At 48.9% G+C, this 18,919-nt stretch overlaps 1 protein-coding gene across 5 annotated transcripts in view; it reads right to left on the bottom strand.

The window, feature by feature from the left end:
- Positions 1–3: 3 nt before the first annotated feature.
- CCM2 (CCM2 scaffold protein) overlaps positions 4–18,919 on the bottom strand; it is a 28,710-nt gene continuing 9,794 nt past the window's right edge. For 2 of the 5 annotated variants that reach the window (XM_073551205.1, XM_073551206.1), the window contains exons 3-11: positions 8,836–9,015; positions 8,580–8,663; positions 7,916–8,099; positions 7,672–7,808; positions 7,409–7,544; positions 6,936–6,993; positions 6,563–6,677; positions 5,736–5,874; positions 4–3,142 (exon numbers count right to left, since the gene is read on the bottom strand). In XM_073551205.1, coding sequence (XP_073407306.1) covers positions 2,838–3,142; positions 5,736–5,874; positions 6,563–6,677; positions 6,936–6,993; positions 7,409–7,544; positions 7,672–7,808; positions 7,916–8,099; positions 8,580–8,663; positions 8,836–9,015 — 1,338 coding nt within the window. In that variant the 3' untranslated portion in view covers positions 4–2,837. The remainder of the gene's footprint in view (positions 3,143–5,735; positions 5,875–6,562; positions 6,678–6,935; positions 6,994–7,408; positions 7,545–7,671; positions 7,809–7,915; positions 8,100–8,579; positions 8,664–8,835; positions 9,016–18,919) is intronic. The other 3 variants (XR_012221333.1, XR_012221334.1, XM_073551207.1) reach the window with 3 other exon arrangements.

Genomic DNA, 18,919 nt, shown 5'->3' with positions numbered 1-18,919 from the left:
GAGTCAGGATGGATGCACGCGTATATTTACAGATAAAAATACATACAAAATTAGGTGTACACACAGCCGAGTAAACGAAAGATACAAAAAGCACTAAAAATCCAAAATAAAAAAGGAAAAAAACTTCAGTCTCCACCCGGCACATAAAACACGAGGCATAAAGATGGGCGCCACAGACTGACACCTGGACCATCAACTTAAAATAGACTGGGATAGGTGTAAGCCTTCCTAAAATGTAGTAATAAAGGGTAACGTCATCTTGGCCAAGTGAATGGCGCTTAACCTGCAATACAGTTATCCACTAGGAGTGATTGCAAGAGCATTGTTGGGCGCAGAGGTTAATAGATGACCTGGGATACGGCCCGTAGCACCTGTAGATCCCCCAAACCAACACAATTAGAAGTTATTGACTTGCCTATCTTGGCTTCAGCAGCAGTCTATTAATGCACACCTGCCTATCTTGACTTTCACAGCAGTCTGTCCTGGTTTTATCTTCCTAGGCTGCAGGGAATTATGATAAATTCTGACTTTAGGGTACTGTCACACTTAAGGCCCTTTTACATTTAGCGATGCACCAGCGATCCGACCAGCGATCCCACCCGGTCAGGATCGCTGGTGCATCGCTAAATGATCGCTAGTGAGCTTTCATACAGAAAGACCTCACAGCGATTCAGCAGCGACGCAGCGCACGATACTTACCATTCACACGCAGCGATCCTGGCGTCCTCCCGCCCGCCTCCAGCGTCGCTCGTCGTCACAGCAGGAAGTCTCAGCAGGAAGCGCCCGACGAGAAATGGAGCCGGACATTCTCGCGCGATCAGCGATGGACAGCGGGGGAGCCGGTCGCTGGTAAGTATCACACATAGCAATATCGCTATAACGTCACAAAACCAGTGACGTTTTAGCGATATTGCTAGCGATATCGCTTAGGCCTGTTTCACACTTCCGTTTTTGTGTCCGCCAAACGGATCCGTTTCCGTTTTTTTGACGGAAACTGATGCAAACGGATCCGGTTTTTTAAAAACGGATCCGTTTTTTTGACGGATCCGCGGTAACCGTAATGGAAGTCTATGGGACAAAAAAAACGGATCCTGCAAAAAAATGGCGGATCCGTTTTTTTACGGAAAACGGATTTTGACGGATTTGAAAAAACGGAAGTGTGAAACAGGCCTTAGTGTAAAACCCCCTTTAGCGATCCACCAGCAATCCCGACAACGATATGAATCGCTGCTGCATCGCTAAGTGGTCGCTAGTGTGCTGCCACACAGGCAGATCTCACCAGTGACATAGCAGCGGTCGGGGGTCGCTACTTACCTGGCAGACGCGGCAATCCTGACGTCCTCCCGTCGCTCGTCGGCGCTACAGGAAGCTGACGGCGAGAAACGGCCCAGGCCGTTCTCGCGCGATCAGTGATAACCAGCGGGGGAGCCGGTCGGAGGCAAGTATCAGACATAGCAATATCGCTATAACGTCACAAAACCAGTGACGTTATAGCGATATCACTTAGTGTGACGCCCTTAATTTGGAAAATGTTCAGTGCCATGACTGCTTGAAAGGCAGAGACACCCGTCATGCCATGTGTTCACACAGCTGAGGGATTGCTGCAAAGTATCAGTGCATTCAATCCTCCGAACTGAACACAGCAGCAGCGCACACTACCGGCTGACCGTCCCTGTTCTAAACCCACAGCTGTGGGAACAGGACCAAGTTTACAATAAAAGTGACAGCAAGCAGAGATCTTGAAAAAAAGGGCATTGTACAAAAATGGATTTTGCAGCAGCGATCTCCAAGCAGCTGGCGGGAAACTACAACTTCCAAATTCTTACAGCATATTGTCGAAAAACTATATCACCTGTGTAAGAAAAAAAAAAAAAAGTAAATGCCCCCGCTCCCCTCCACAATTGGCAGCACAGCAAGTAGGAGGAGTTTGCAATTATTGCTACTAATGGGGGTCTAATCAGTGACCTAATGTAAGGGGGGGTACTTACTTTTACTCACAAGTAATATGGAGGAATAAGAACTTCTAAATTACCTAATATAGTCACAAACGTTCCATGTGATACATCACCACCAAAAGACATCCATTTCCGAATCATTTTGCAGACTGAACCTGTAACAACGAGCTGTGCTTCGTCAGTGAGGAGACCGGGCTTTGGCACGGAGACAGTACAAACATGGCGGATCCGAGGAGCGAGAGATTGTCCGATTCTTGTAAACAGCGCAACTGTAACGCACACTATAAATACAGGATGAGATCCAGCTCGAGTAACCGCAGGGCGCAGTGATGGGCCACACCCATCCAGCCCCAGATACGTAACTGCGGGCCCGGACACCCCGCAAACACAATACACACTAGTATACACGAGGCGACTAGCGTACACCCATCAGGTCAGCGCTGCCGACCCGCGCACTTCACGATTCACATTGTGGTAAACTTTTAGTTTTTTTTCTTTTTACCTATGAACATATTTATATATATCACAAATTGTAGGTGAAACAATGTAAAAAGTTCTTGTGCAAACTTAAAAAAAACCCAAAAAACTTCATTATAGAAATTTAGTTCAGAAATGTACAGAAGCAGGCGGCCGGGTGTAACAGGCTCTGGCTATAAAAGTCGCCCACGTCAGGGTCACACGCCTACAGTCCTAAAGGCCCAGCAAAACTTGAGCCCTAAAACTTCTCTCTAGTAACGTGCCGCCATAAGGACATACCCCTACAGATTCAACAGCTAGTGGGGTCAGCATTCGCATGTCAGTGGGAAAACAAGTCAATACCCACCAGTGGCTTTGGACTGACAAGCTGAGGCAACTCCTCAGCCCAGGGTGGTTGGGGGGCTATCAGGAATAGTTAGGTGGTCCTGGAGTTGGGGGATCCTGGTCCATGCTGCACCCGAGGGCCTCAATATCATTGCTAATGTCTGAGATCATCCGGTCCCACTCGTCTCCTTCTGACGGCACAGACAGGTCGTCCGAACCCTCCGCCGCGCCGTTTCCATTTGTGGTGGAGTTGGAGGCGGTGCTCATAGTCCGCCTGTACCTGCCGAAGCTGTCAGTGATTATGCCGCGCCCATCCTTCACACCAATGGTTTCCAGGAAATTCTCAAAATGTTGACTGTCCTTCTCAGGAATGAAAGGCCGAAGTCCTGAGAGGAAGACAAGAAGAAATGACTGAGTAACACTATAGAAAGTAGCGGCGTCTAAAAACATGGTGGGACACAGACAATGACTAGGAACAAGAACTACTGTATTTCAAGAAACAATTTTTTTTTTTTTTTTTTAAATTTCTCCATCCTCTGCCAAGGTAGTCAGTAGAAGGAGCTTAAACACCAGTGCTAGGACTCTAAAGTCCCCGTCACACTAAGCGATCTCGGTAGCGAGATCGCTGCTGAGTCACAACTTTTGTGACGTAACAGCGATCTCACCAGCGGGATCACTGTGTGTGACAGCGAGCGGCCCCCCTGCCGGTATCGCTGGAAGAAACCTGGACATTTCTTTGGTCGCTGGTCTCCCGCTGGCCAGCACGCATTGCTGTGTGTGACAGGCGGGAGACCAGCGATCAGGTGTAAATAAAAAAAATTAAAAAATATAGTTATTCTCACCTTCCGGCGTCCCGTTCAGCCATCCTGCCTCTCTCCACGCTCCGGTCCCAGTGATCCTTTGCACGAATGACCGCGAGACTTTGTTATCCCTCGAGACCGTGACATCTCACGGTCATTCTCGCAAAGGATCACTGGGACCGGAGCGTGGAGAGAGGCAGGATGGCTGCGCGGGACGTCGGAAGGTGAGAATAACTATATTTTTTATTTTGATTCTATTTTTTACAGGGATGGCCAGCGATGCCGGGCGCTCGGCATCGCTGTGCTGATCGCTGGTGAAGCTGTCTGTGACAGCTCACAAGCGATCACATAGCGACTTACTAGCGATCCTGACACCTTGATATCAATGTCGGGATCGCTGGTAAGTCGCTTAGTGTGACGGGGCCTTAAGGGGTCCTGTGAGATAATGGCCCAGCCAATACCCTCCTACTGACTGAAACACAAGGCCAAGGGTATTGGTGTTAGTATCAAGGGCAAAATAGGACATACAACTAATTGCACTGAAAGAGGAAAACTCCTAGGGGCATAATGCACCCTTCAATTTAGACAAAGACTCCAAAGTGTCCTGCTGGGAGTGTGTTTGGCTACAGACCTAAAGGTACTGTCACACTTAGCGATGTACCAGCGATCCCGACCAGCGATATGACGCGGTCAGGATCGCTGGTACATCGCTAAGTGGTCGCTAGTGAGCTGCCACACAGGCAGATCTCACCAGCGACATCGCTGGGGACGGGGATCGCTACTTACCTGTCACACCAGGCGATCCTGCGTCCTCCCGCCCGGCTCCACGCGTCGCTCGTCGTCACAGCAGGAAGCGCCACAGGAAGCTGACGACGAGAAACAGTCCAGCCTGTTCTCGCGCGATCAGCGATAACCAGCGGGGGAGCCGGTCGGAGGTAAGTATCACATGCAGCAATATCGCTAGCAATATCGCTATAACGTCACTAGTTATAGCGATATTGCTAGCGATATCTCTTAGTGTGACAGGCCCTTAAGGCCAGCTCATTTTACAACCTCCTTATCAATCCAGTGATAGTACTTCTGGTTATCATTATGTACCTGGGATTGGGCTTTGTATACCGGAGAGTAAAAAGACTGGCCGACCAGATACAGGAGAGAACCAGACAGAACTGCACGAATATAACCGCAGAAGGTTCAGGACCCAACTCCAAGAAAGGCCTGAAACCTTGTAATTTGGTATATTTTGTTTTATGCATATTGTTTATTTATCTAATGATTTAAGTGTAATCAGGTTATTGCGGGTGTAATTATATATTGCGTGCTGCTCTTGTATACTGCTACTGTGATTATTTAGCAATATTATATCTGTAGCCGTGTGTGTAATACATACCTTTTACTGATGCACCGGTCTGTCTCCGTCGCTGTTTCTATAGTATATTGTAAAGGGATCCGAGTACGTAACAGGTGAGGTATTAGCAGGATATTGATAGTCAAGCTGACAAACGGTAGACTTCCCTGTAACTACTACTCTTCCTGTTTGTTTTGCAGGTTTAAGTCGGGTGTATGACACAGCTGCACACGGAGCCTGGACATCTATTGCCAATATCTGATGTCGCCAAGGGGTTAAATAGAAGGTGCCTCATGCATTATAATCCACTTTTTAGGGCTGGTGCACACAATCAGTAATTGCTGTGGGTTGGACGCTGCGTATTTATGCAGCATCTAACCCGCAGCGTTCAGATGTTACAGCATAGTGGATGGGATATCTAGAAATGTCGTACATACACCATGTGTGTATGTGTACCCACGGAGACAGACATGCGGCGTTTCTTTCAGGACGTGAGTCTCCATAACAGAAATGACATCAATAGAGAGTATTGGACGCGGTGAATCGGCACGGTTCAATGATCACAGAGGAGTCGCCTGCGTTTAATAGACGGCAGCGAACATGTGCTGGGTCCAAAGCGCGTTTAGTTCCGGATCGTGGGCACCCAGCCTCAGACTAATGCAAAGTCAGATTCTGTTGATAGATCCTCAGTGAAAAGGATCTACCCCGATAATGGGTTAACCCTGCGGATCGTCAGCTGCACTATGTTACTGATACAGTTTGGGTTTGGTTTCCTCATCATTTCCAGGCACGACAGAGCGAGACCCGCACAGGTTACACCGCTCTCCTTACCAAGCAGAAGGAACTTCCTGCTGTCCCCGTACAGCTGCCGGAGGTTGATGCAGAACTCGTGGATGGAGGCACCGTTCCGGTAGTCGTGGAGGAGCATCGCAAACTGCTGGATCTCCTGTGAGGAAAGCTTCGTTCTCAGCTGAAAACAGAAATCAGGCGGGAAATCAGCGAGAAGCGAAAACAGAGTCACCGACCCCAGCTGTTCCTGGAAAAGCTTCTGGCGACCAGGCCACCATTTTTGTTCCCACTCAGGGCAGTATCCAGCATGCCACGCTATATGGGGAAAGTATCACTGCTTACACTAAGGAGCCAAGAAAAGCCAGGTGACAACTGATAAAATGCTCACTACAGACCCCACAGGGTTATCAGAGGCTTGACGACAACCTTCACAGGAGATGGCCAAAATCTCCTTTGTATAGGGATGAACTGGGAAAGCTGGGTGTCAACTTATGGCCATACCCAGCTTTCCTGGGTTGCAGGACGGTATTTCTGTGTTCATATGCAGCAGTACAAAATCCACATTGCTGGCTGCTCTTATGGTGACCATACTGGTTATCACCCAGGTCTGAATACTTACGCAATGGGAAGTGAGCAGGGGATGGGGTGCAGCACTTGTCTGAGCAAATATTCTAGGCAGAAACCTTAGCGAGCTGGGTGACAACCTGCATACAAGGTGTAACGGCAGCCATATTGGTAGCCACCCAGCTTTCTCAGTTAAGAGCTGAATAGAGTTTATACCACAAATCAAGGGCCACATCTGAGTGCAGCTTCGGGGTCCACATATTCTGTAAATCGCTCTACAGGTCACATCATGGCCTCGTCTTTACCGTCATCATGTAGTCGTGCAGTAACTCCGCCGCCGTGGCGCTCAGCTCACTCTCGCTGGCCGTCTTGTTGTGAGGTGGAGAGTTTCCCTCAGTATCAGGCGAATCCTCTAAGGAGCTGTCAGGAAACACAATGACCATTTGGTGATGCCAGAGTCTCCAGCATGCCACTACATCTCTCAGCATGCCCTGACAGCATGGGAGTTGTAGTTTTGCAGCAGCTGGAGCCCCGCAGGCTGGAGACCGCCACTTGTAATACAGATATATACCACAATGGCTTATAAACCTTGACCTTCCTCCCGCCATGAGCCCCATTCACTGCAGATCTGGTCGCAGGCGGCATGGGGCGCCCTCCTACCCTGCTGTAAAGACTTACAAGGCTCCGGTCTCCAGGTCGTAGGCTTCCTTCACCTCCACTTTATTTGAAGAATCGTCTGAAAGAAACACATTGGTGTTGAATTGTAGCCCCCAAATATCATGTTGTGCCCACCCCGGAATAAGAGGCCAACATGACAACTTCTCCACAAGCTGTGACACTGACCAGGAGTTTTACGACAACTTTCTATTAAACTTGGTCAATTCCTTCTTACGTACAAGAGTTCTGCTTGCTGTCAGTGAATAGGGACATTCTCGTAAAGCGAAACATACCGAATACTTGTGACATCTGACAATGTATTGCAGGGATCAGCACGCTGCAGCACTACATCTCCCAGCATGCCCCTACAGTCACCCAACAGCCCACGGCTGGGGACCTTTCGCAATGTCTAGATATACACAAGAGTGTTTCCATTCACTGATTGCCAGCGGGCACAGCCCCTACCGCTGTGTTCTGTTCGTCTCCTTACTCACCACTGTGTAGGGACAGATGGCGGGTCGGGGTGGACGCTCCATCGAATATGGCCCTGTCCAGGAAGTCGATGGTGGATTCGGTGTACACAATCTGGAAGACTTGGCCGAGCAGGGAGCACAATTCCTCGGCAGCCGCCTGATGGAAGGAATTATTATTTATTATTAAAGTGCCATTTATTCCATGGCGCTTCACGTGTGAGAATGAATGTATAGGACGCTTCTGTAGGTGGGAGAGCCGTGGACATGGCGGCGGAGGTCCTCACCTTATTCTCTGTAGCCAGGATGACCAGGCAACACGACTCCACAGGGGCCGTTCCGCACTCCGAAAGCGACCCCGATGTCAACACTTTACCGCTCTCAGCGGACAGGCTCTGGCTGGGAGAAATCCCGGGGTCCTGGGCTACGGATCACAGAGAGAAGACCCTTTTATAGTTAGACATTATGGATGATCAGATGCCGGAGTACAGGGATCTCTCGGGAAATAGATGACGCCATCGTGCAGCGTACCCGTCTTGAGAAGCACCAGGTGCAGGCAGTCATCTCGGATGTAGGAGACGGCGGCGATGTCATGGATGGGCACCCGCAGGATGATGTCCTCTCCGTCTCTCCACACCACCTTGACGTTATAGGCGGATAAGCTAATGACGGCGTCGTGCTCCTGGGTGAGCTGTGCGGGGAGCTGGTGCAGACGCTACACACCAAAAACATCCAGAAAATAAGTGAGTATGGCTACTGGGAGGAAATGATGTCCTAGAGACTGGCGAACTACATGTCCCACAATGCACAGTGTACAAACAGTGCTGCAGACTTTACAAGATGGGGATGAGGCTAAATCACGCTGCGCCCTCTGCTGGCTGAATAGCAGAATTGAGCCCGATGTTGCAGAGCCCTGAAGTCTATATAATAAATCATCTCTTAGGGACGTCCTGCTGAAAATGTGCTGAGAAGCAGAGCTGCAGTGTAAAGTATGGATTAAAAACATAACAGTAGTTAGAAATTAGCCTTCTGCCTCGACAGAGGTTGTGACGAGCCCAGTTTACAACAGACAATGCATCTAAGCTGCAGTCACTGATCCAAACTGTGCCCCAATAATAGATGACCTGACAAGTACTTAAAATGTGGCCTATACAGAGAAATACGGACGTTTACAAGAACGCGTCGGCTCACTCACCTTCGCATTGTCAAGAAGCTGCAAAATTTCTGTCCGGCTGGAAGGATTGAGGTACCCGGGGATGGAGGTCAGCTGCCCTAGATACTGGAGACACTTCAGCTGTAAACGTTGTGCACGATACCTTAGCGCCAATATGGCGCCCACTCGCCATTTTCACTATCATCTCAGTTACACGTTCCCCTGATAGTAGCGCAAGACTCCACCCGGAGCGGACAATTCGGCAGGAGCCCACGGACCGGTCACACACTCCTCTCACCTTGACTTCTTTCTCTATGTAGTCATTGAGCAGCACGTCCGGCTCCACGCGGTGCTCCGCCGGCGACACCGACGCGGTGTGTAGAGGCCTCCGCTCCGTCACCTTCTCCTGAGCCTTCTTGTCTCGGCCCTTCTCGCCCTTCAGGAACACCCTTTTAAATGGAGACACAATTCCAGGCTGCTGGGAGAGAAGGCGAGACGGGGGTTGTCATTAACCAAGGCAGAAAATCTGATCCCTGCGGCCTAGGGAGACCAAGTCCTGGGGAAGAGTAAATAAAGATTTTTTGGAAATGGAGAAGATTCCTGTAATTTTGCGCTCTATGTGCAGACGAGACGTCTCCATAATGTCTGCCTGCATGACCCACCGGCCGAGGTTCATCTACAGACGAGACGTCTCCATAATGTTGGACCACATGACCCACCGGCCGAGGTTCATCTACAGACGAGACGTCTCCACAATGTCTGCCTGCATGACCCACCGGCCGAGGTTCATCTACAGACGAGACGTCTCCATAAAGTCGGCCCACATGACCCACCGGCCTAGGTTCATCTACAGACGAGATGTCTCCATAATGTCCGCCCGCATGACCCACCGGCTGAGGCTCAACTACAGACGAGATGTCTCCATAATGTCGGCCCGCATGACCCACCGGCTAAGGCTCATCTACCGACGAGATGTCTCCATGTCGGCCCACATGACCCACCGGCTGAGGCTCATCTACAGACGAGATGTCTCCATAATGTCGGCCCACATGACCCACCGGCTGAGGCTCATCTACAGACGAGATGTCTCCATAATGCCGGCCCACATGACCCACCGGCTAAGGCTCATCTACCGACGAGATGTCTCCATGTCGGCCCACATGACCCACCGGCTGAGGCTCATCTACAGACGAGATGTCTCCATAATGTCGGCCCACATGACCCACCGGCTGAGGCTCATCTACAGACGAGATGTCTCCATAATGCCGGCCCACATGACCCACCGGCTAAGGCTCATCTACCGACGAGATGTCTCCATGTCGGCCCACATGACCCACCGGCTAAGGCTCATCTACCGACGAGATGTCTCCATGTCGGCCCACATGACCCACCGGCTGAGGCTCATCTACAGACGAGATGTCTCCATAATGTCGGCCCACATGACCCACCGGCTGAGGCTCATCTACCGACGAGATGTCTCCATGTCGGCCCACATGACCCACCGGCTGAGGCTCATCTACAGACGAGACGTCTCCATAATGTCTGCCCACATGACCCACCGGCCGAGGTTCATCTACAGACGAGATGTCTCCACAATGTCGGCCCACATGACCCACCGGCTGAGGCTCATCTACAGACGAGATGTCTCCACAATGTCGGCCCACATGACCCACCGGCTGAGGCTCATCTACCGACGAGATGTCTCCATGTCGGCCCACATGACCCACCGGCCGAGGTTCATCTACAGACGAGATGTCTCCACAATGTCGGCCCACATGACCCACCGGCCAAGGTTCATCTACAGACGAGATGTCTCCACAATGTCGGCCCACATGACCCACCGGCTGAGGCTCATCTACCGACGAGATGTCTCCATGTCGGCCCACATGACCCACCGGCTGAGGCTCATCTACAGACGAGACGTCTCCATAATGTCTGCCCAAATGACCCACCGGCCGAGGTTCATCTACAGACGAGATGTCTCCACAATGTCGGCCCACTTGACCCACTGACCGAGGTTCATCTACAGACGAGACGTCTCCATAATGTCTGCCCGCATGACCCACCGGCCGAGGTTCATCTACAGACGAGATGTCTCCATAATGTCTGCCCGCATGACCCACTGGCCGAGGTTCATCTACAGACGAGATGTCTCCATAATGTCTGCCCGCATGACCCACTGGCTGAGGCTCATCTACAGACGAGACGTCTCCACAATGTCGGCCCACATGACCCACCGGCTGAGGCTCATCTACCGACGAGATGTCTCCATAATGTCGGCCCACATGACCCACCGGCCGATGTTCATCTACAGACGAGACGTCTCCATAATGTCTGCCCACATGACCTACCGGCCGAGGTTCATCTACACACGAGACGTCTCCATAATGTCTGCCCACATGACCCACCGGCCGAGGTTCATCTACAGACGAGACTTCTCCACAATGTCTGCTCGCATGACCCACCGGCCGAGGTTCACCACCTGATGAAATGGGGACTGGGCATCTGCACAGAGGAGGGTGCACACTGGTACAACACCCTGCACCTCAGCTGTCAGCAGATAGCACAAGATTTCACCCAGAAATTAGCTGTATCTCTGCTAGCTTCCTGCTCTGATGGGATACCTAATTAGATTCTGGGATTAATTCTGGGATTGTAACAGGGATAGGTGCTGCGTGACAACCAGTAATGGCCTCCATTACAGTGTATAAGTGTTGTCGTATATTTGCATTAACCCTTGATCCAAGTTCTTGTGCAGGTCTTCACTGCACGTTTCTTCATGAACCAGGGGCTCAGGATGAACACACTATGGCTTTACAACAGCACCTGTACATAGTGACGAAGCTTCCATTGATCAATAATGAGGCTACATTTGCAGCTATGATCTGTGGGGGCACCGTGCCCGGACCCCTTCCTCCTACCTCTCCATCCATCTGTATACAAGGCCTGGCCTTCAAAGGGTGTGAACACACGTCTGCATGAAATCTCACGCCGGTCCCAACACTTACATTGTGTACACTTCACACACCACTCACTAAACAAGAAGAAGCGGGACCACAACTTCCTGCCATACAACACAATGCCGAATCTGGCGGAACAACAGACGGCCGGGGCCGCTGCCATCAACACAGGGGAAGCCAGAAAGTGACATGAGGCAAAGGGCACAGCGAGGCCTCATTACCAGTGACCGCATCAGGTGTAGTATACTGGTGAAGCATCAACTATTACTCTGTGCAAGGAGGCAAACTAACAACATGGGAGAACAGAAAAAAAAAGTCCATCACAGGGTCCCATAATCTGCAGGGGCCCCCCAAATATCCATTAACCTGTGTAACTCCAGTACAAAATAAACCATCATCATATCTGTCTTGTCCAACCTGATAAATGACATCATTCCGACAATACTAGGGGGAGCTCACTACATACAGATTTATACAGTCACCACTAGATGGAGCTCACTACATACAGATTTATACAACCACCACTAGGGGGAGCTCACTACATACAGATTTATACAGTCACCACTAGGGGGAGCACACTACATACAGATTTATACAGCCACCACTAGGGGGAGCTCACTACATACAGATTTATACAGTCACCACTAGGGGAAGCTCACTACATACAGATTTATACAGTCACCACTAGAGGGAGCTCACTACATACAGATTTATACAGTCACCACTAGAGGGAGCTCACTACATACAGATTTATACAGTCACCAATAGGGGGAGCTCACTACATACAGATTTATACAGCCACCACTAGGGGGAGCTCACCACATACAGATTTATACAGTCACCAATAGGGGAAGCTCACTACATACAGATTTATACAGTCACCACTAGATGGAGCTCACTACATACAGATTTATACAGTCACCACTAGATGAAGCTCACTACATACAGATTTATACAGTCACCACCAGATGGAGCTCACTACATACAGATTTATACAGTCACCACTAGGGGGAGCTCACTACATACAGATTTATACAGTCACCAATAGGGGGAGCTCACTACATACAGATTTATGCAGTCACCAATAGGGGAAGCTCACTACATACAGATTTATACCGTCACTACTAGGAGGAGCTCACTACATACAGATTTATACAGTCACCAATAGGGGGAGCTAACTACATAGTTTTATACAGTCACCACTAGATGGAGCTCACTACATACAGATTTATACAGTCACCACTAGATGAAGCTCACTACATACAGATTTATACAGTCACCACTAGGGGGAGCTCACTACATACAGATTTATACAGTCACCACTAGGGGGAAGCTCACTACGTACAGATTTATACAGTCACCACTAGGGGGAGCTCACTATATACAGATTTATACAGTCACCACTAGGGGGAGCTCACTACATACAGATTTATACAGTCACCACTAGGGGGAGCTCACTACATACAGATTTATACAGTCACCACTAGGGGGAGCTCACTACATACAGATTTATACAGTCACCACTAGGGGGAGCTCAGTACATACAGATTTATACAGTCACCAATAGGGGGAGCTAACTACATACAGATTTATACAGTCACCACTAGATGGAGCTCACTACATACAGATTTATACAGTCACCACTAGATGAAGCTCACTACATACAGATTTATACAGTCACCACTAGGGGGAGCTCACTACATACAGATTTATACAGTCACCACTAGATGAAGCTCACTACATACAGATTTATACAGTCACCACTAGGGGGAGCTCACTACATACAGATTATTACAGTCACCACTAGGGGGAGCTCACTACATACAGATTTATAGTCACCACTAGGGGGAGCTCACTACATACAGATTTATACAGTCACCACTAGGGGGAGCTCAGTACATACAGATTTATACAGTCACCAATAGGGGGAGCTAACTACATACAGATTTATACAGTCACCAATAGGGGGAGCTAACTACATACAGATTTATACAGTCACCACTAGATGGAGCTCACTACATACAGATTTATACAGTCACCACTAGATGAAGCTCACTACAAACAGATTTATACAGTCACCACTAGGGGGAGCTCACTACATACAGATTTATACAGTCACCACTAGAGGAAGCTCACTACATACAGATTTATACAGTCACCACTAGGGGGAGCTCACTACATACAGATTATTACAGTCACCACTAGGGGGAGCTCACTACATACAGATTAATACAGTCACCACTAGGGGGAGCTCAGTACATACAGATTTATACAGTCACCACTAGGGGGAGCTCAGTACATACAGGATTCATACAGTCACCACTAGGGGGAGCTCAGTACATACAGGATTTATACAGTCACCACTAGGAGGAGCTCACTGCATACAGATTTATACAGCCACCACTAGAGGGAGCTCACTATATACAGATCTAAACAATGACCACTAGAGGGAGCTCATCACATACAGAAAGGTAAAGCGAGAGCTGTATAAATTTCCAGGTATGTGAGCTCCCCTACTGGTAGATGGAAGCACCTTGTATGACAGTCAGTCAGCATGGGAAGCTTTTCAGCGTACCTCTCTCTTACATGCCAAGGGTCCCGTAGCTGTCATGTGTCCGGCCTCTATGATGACTAAACAGGCAGTCAAAAAACATTTACTCCATTAAGCTCCAGTGGACATCACCATACAGCACGGAGCCCCTTACTCGCCAAACTTCCCTGCACTGCCATCTGTCGCTACACCAGATGACAAATACTTGTCTGCAAAGATCCAATATATGTAGATTCAATTATTCGCCCTTTACTGCTTGCTGTCAGAGAATGAGAAGAATCAGAATTATGGAGGAGGAGGAGGCTCTGCTTCTCCTGAACCTCATGGAAAATATTAAAGTACAGCAAAGGATGAAGATAGAGATAATATAGAACTTTATACCTGACACATTCCATCTGTGATCGCCGACCACCTGTACAGGCTCTAAAGCAGCAATCAGCAGTTGTCACACAGTGATAGTCCAGGGACCACAGGAGCGACCCCCGACCGACTGCTGCCAGACAAGTGCCAGCGCCATCTCTACTGTAGCCCCAGAAGACGTACCATGACATGAAGAGCGGAGACCCCTCAGATGAAGAGGCGGAGGGTAGCGGCGTCCATTGTGTGCATGATAAATATAGCCTGAGCTTTTATACACGGTCCTCCCAAACAAGGGAGGCGCCGCACCCCACCTCTGTGACAGGAGGAAAAGACAATTCCCAGGAACTGACGGGTGACACGTTTATTCCAAGGGAAGTGATAGAATGAAGCTAGAACAAATGAACACCACAACTCCAACCCAAAACAGAGAAAACCGCAAGGAAAACCGCCCCCCTGACTCCACACCGCACATATAGTGAGGACTAAGGGCCAAACATAGGGGCACCACATAACAATACAACCAAAGGACACATAATAGACAGGAGGCAGTATTATAGTAGCTATATTCTTGTATATAGGAGCAGTATTATAGTAGTTATATTCTTGTACATAGGGGCAGTATTATAGTAGTTATATTCTTGTACATAGGGGGCAGTATTATAGTAGTTATATTCTTGTACATAGGGGGCAGTATTATAGTAGTTATATTCTTGTATATGGGGGCAGTATTATAGTAGTTATATTCTTGTATATAGGGGGCAGTATTATAGTAGTTATATTCTTGTATATAGGGGGCAGTATTATAGTAGTTATATTCTTGTACATAGGGGGCAGTATTATTGTAGTTATATTCTTGTACATAGGGGGCAGTATTATTGTAGTTATATTCTTGTACATAGCGGCAGTATTATAGTAGTTATATTCTTGTACATAGGGGCAGTATTATAGTAGTTATATTCTTGTACATAGGGGCAGTATTATAGTAGTTATATTCTTGTACATAGGGGGCAGTATTATAGTAGTTATATTCTTGTACATAGGGGGCAGTATTATAGTAGTTATATTCTTGTACATAGGGGGCAGTATTATAGTAGTTATATTCTTGTACATAGGGGGCAGTATTATAGTAGTTATATTCTTGTATATAGGGGCAGTATTATAGTAGTTATATTCTTGTATATAGGGGGCAGTATTATAGTAGTTATATTCTTGTATATAGGGGGCAGTATTATAGTAGTTATATTCTTGTATATAGGGGGCAGTATTATAGTAGTTATATTCTTGTACATAGGGGGCAGTATTATAGTAGTTATATTCTTGTATATAGGGGGCAGTATTATAGTAGTTATATTCTTGTACATAGGGGGCAGTATTATAGTAGATATATTCTTGTATATAGGGGCAGTATTATAGTAGTTATATTTTTGTACACAGGGGCAGTATGCCAGTGTTTGTGTCTGGCTCTTGTAACCCACTGGGACCACACAAGGTAAGACCGCTGAGCTGAGGTAGGCAACACCAAATATGCTCCTTTTTCCTGTTTTGTATGTTCTGGCACCGGAGCTGGAAAAGCAGATCAGCTCAGAGGTCTGAGAATGTGCCGAACTCCGGGATCTGTGGAAAGTTTCCAGGACGGAGATCTGCTCACCTGCCCTGAATAAACATCATATTGCTGGGGCGATACGGGACATCAGGACACGGCAGCAGAGGAGTTTGGTTCTTATTTACGTACTGTGTGTTATACAGAAGGCCAAGTCTATAACTCCTGACCCAAAGTCTTTTCACTTTATCTGAGTTATTTTCATCTTGGTGGCATGGCCAATTTTTGCCACATGACACCAGGTCAGAACGGGTGTACTCATATATAAGAGGTTCAAAAAATAATGCCATGGGCATGTTTAGCTGTCTCTATAATGCAGCTTTGCTGGTCAATGCAATTGTATGATGTCAGGTGGAGACAGCGACACCTTCTAGGAGAACTGGTAAACACCGAATAGGCGAAACATACACTATATGGAAAAAAAATAAAATACCTACCTCCTGCACCTCCAGGAACTTCTCTGACCTCCAACCTACACCCATAGACATAATAATATGGAGTCATCCTCTGCAGATATATCGGCTCTCGCTCTTCTGGGAAGATTTTCTACAAGATTTTGGAGAAGTCAGTGGGAATTTTTGCCCCTTCATCCAGAAGGACATTTGTGGGGTCAGACCCTGATGTTGGGGGGAGTCTGGGCTCACTACCTGCATGATAGGATCCGGGCTCTGTGCGGCCGCTCATGTCCCCCCCATGTCTGTATGGAGCTTGTGCACGGAGCACAGACATGGGGGGCAGATAAGGGTCTCCCCCAAACTGTTCCCACAGAGCTGAAGCTACAATTGTCCACAATGTCTTGTGCTGAAGATGAAGATTTCCCTTTTCTGGAGCGGAGGGTCCGAGGCTGCCCCCTGATAACAGCCCACAGTATTATCCCCCTCCACCATCTGTACAGGGGGCACAGTGCAGTCAGGGGGTAACGTCCTCCTGGAACCACTAAACCCAGAATCCTCCATCAGACGCAGATAGAGAAGTGCGATCCGTCACTGCACAGAACACGTCTCCTCCAGAGTCCGGTGGTGGCGCGTTAGTAGCATGTGACCACGGCTTGTGTGGGAATTACAGCTTAGACCTACTCCTCTTAGTGGGGCCAGGCTGTAATACTAGACACAACCAGAGAGAAGGTGGGGCGCTGATTTTGCAATATGGGAACAATGTTTTTCCAGTCTTGTACAAGTACTTGAATTTTTTAGGCAGCTTGAAATCTAAAGCGAGCAAGGACAGTGAGGCAGACCTGCCATAGACGTAGGATTTCCTCCTTACATACGGCACTAGCACTCATTTCATGTCCTGCCGCAGCGAGTATACTCGAAGGAGGGCAGAGATTACAGACCCATCCTCATAGATATACATGGAGAATAGTGTGGACATGATCTCCACCTAGTGGTAAAACAGAAAACAAGAACACAGACACAAGTGGTCTCACCACACAACCTCCATCTGTGAGCTCTACCAGAGGGGCCACCACTTAGTGCTGAGGACCCCGGCCACTACAGGATCTGGCCGCCCATGCGATGCCTCATTGTGACGCACCCGATGGTGACCTGATGGGACCAGTGGATAAAGTTATCCAAACCCGACATCTGCAGCGAGTAGACGTCATCACGGTGTTAGACGCAGCCACTGATCACCCTTGAGATGAACGAGACGTTACTATCTGAAGGGATCTACAAGCGGAGCCGTGTACCTGGGAGCACTGGATACAGCGCCATCAATAATGCAGAGCGATGTACAACAGGTCCAGGGGGAAACGTTACTCAAGCACAATCCCTGTGTCAGCAGGTGCTGCTCACAGGGGAGGGTTTGTTACAATTGCATCCAGTCTAGATAGCTGTGAGAAAACAAACTGACATGTTTTACCTCCACTGATACATTGTCACCAACAATCTGACCGAGATTTTCTGCTGTTGCCATGTTGAGCTCACAAAAGATTGTCTAGGCTGGAAATAAATCCCCCCACTGTGACAAGTGTGAGGTCAGGACAGGCCGTCAGCCTCTAGACGTATGAAGGGTTATTGCTATGTATTGACAGCAAGCAGACGACAAGGAGGAAATGCCGCACACAGCGCACTGGGAAGTGGCAGAACGTTCTGTGACTTTTACATAGAGCTTCACCGGCTGCCGTGCGAGACAGACAACCGAGGGGGGCCCAGCCTGCGAGAGACAGAGACAGACAACCGAGGGGGGCCCAGCCTGCGAGAGACAGACAACCGAGGGGGGCCCAGCCTGCGAGAGACAGACAACCGAGGGGGGCCCAGCCTGCGAGAGACAGACAACCGAGGGGGGCCCAGCCTGCGAGAGACAGACAACCGAGGGGGGCCCAGCCTGCGAGAGACAGACAACCGAGGGGGGCCCAGCCTGCGAGAGACAGACAACCGAGGGGGGCCCAGCCTGCGAGAGACAGACAACAGAGGGGGGCCCAGCCTGCGAGAGAGACACAAGGAGGGGGGGGGGAGCGTGGGGTCCAGGCTGAGGGTGGCACGAGGTGAGGGGCCGGCAGCCTGTGCCTCATCAGATATTTCATACCATACACCAAGTCAGCTGAACAAAGTTAAGTTCCAGTGTAGTTTTTGTCATTCTGTGGCCTACACTTTGCCCCCTGCATAGGTGCTGCACTTAAAAGGGGTTTTCTGGTTTTGGGAAAACCTCTGTCCATTGGATGCAGTTTAACACAAGACAGTCCTTTAATCCCCAAGTCCAACACAGTCTCACTGGCTGCTCCCAATTTCTGCAGAATTGTTCTAACATCGACAGCAGCACTGCAGCCGATCAGTGAGCTCAGGCACAACAATCAACCCGCTGAGCTGACTTATCGTCTGCAGCCAGACAACGAGAGCAGCAGCGGAGACTCAGCGCTGGACCTGGTGATGGGAATAAAACAGGTTTGTTTGCTTTTGTTTTAAACAAACTG

The sequence above is a fragment of the Dendrobates tinctorius genome, unplaced genomic scaffold (genome assembly GCF_039654945.1).
Source record: "Dendrobates tinctorius isolate UK_male_01 unplaced genomic scaffold, ASM3965494v1 ptg000173l, whole genome shotgun sequence".
NCBI classification, from domain to species: Eukaryota; Metazoa; Chordata; class Amphibia; order Anura; family Dendrobatidae; genus Dendrobates; species Dendrobates tinctorius.
Note: the sequence above shows the minus strand (reverse complement) of the source record. Positions and strands in the feature narration are given on the sequence as shown.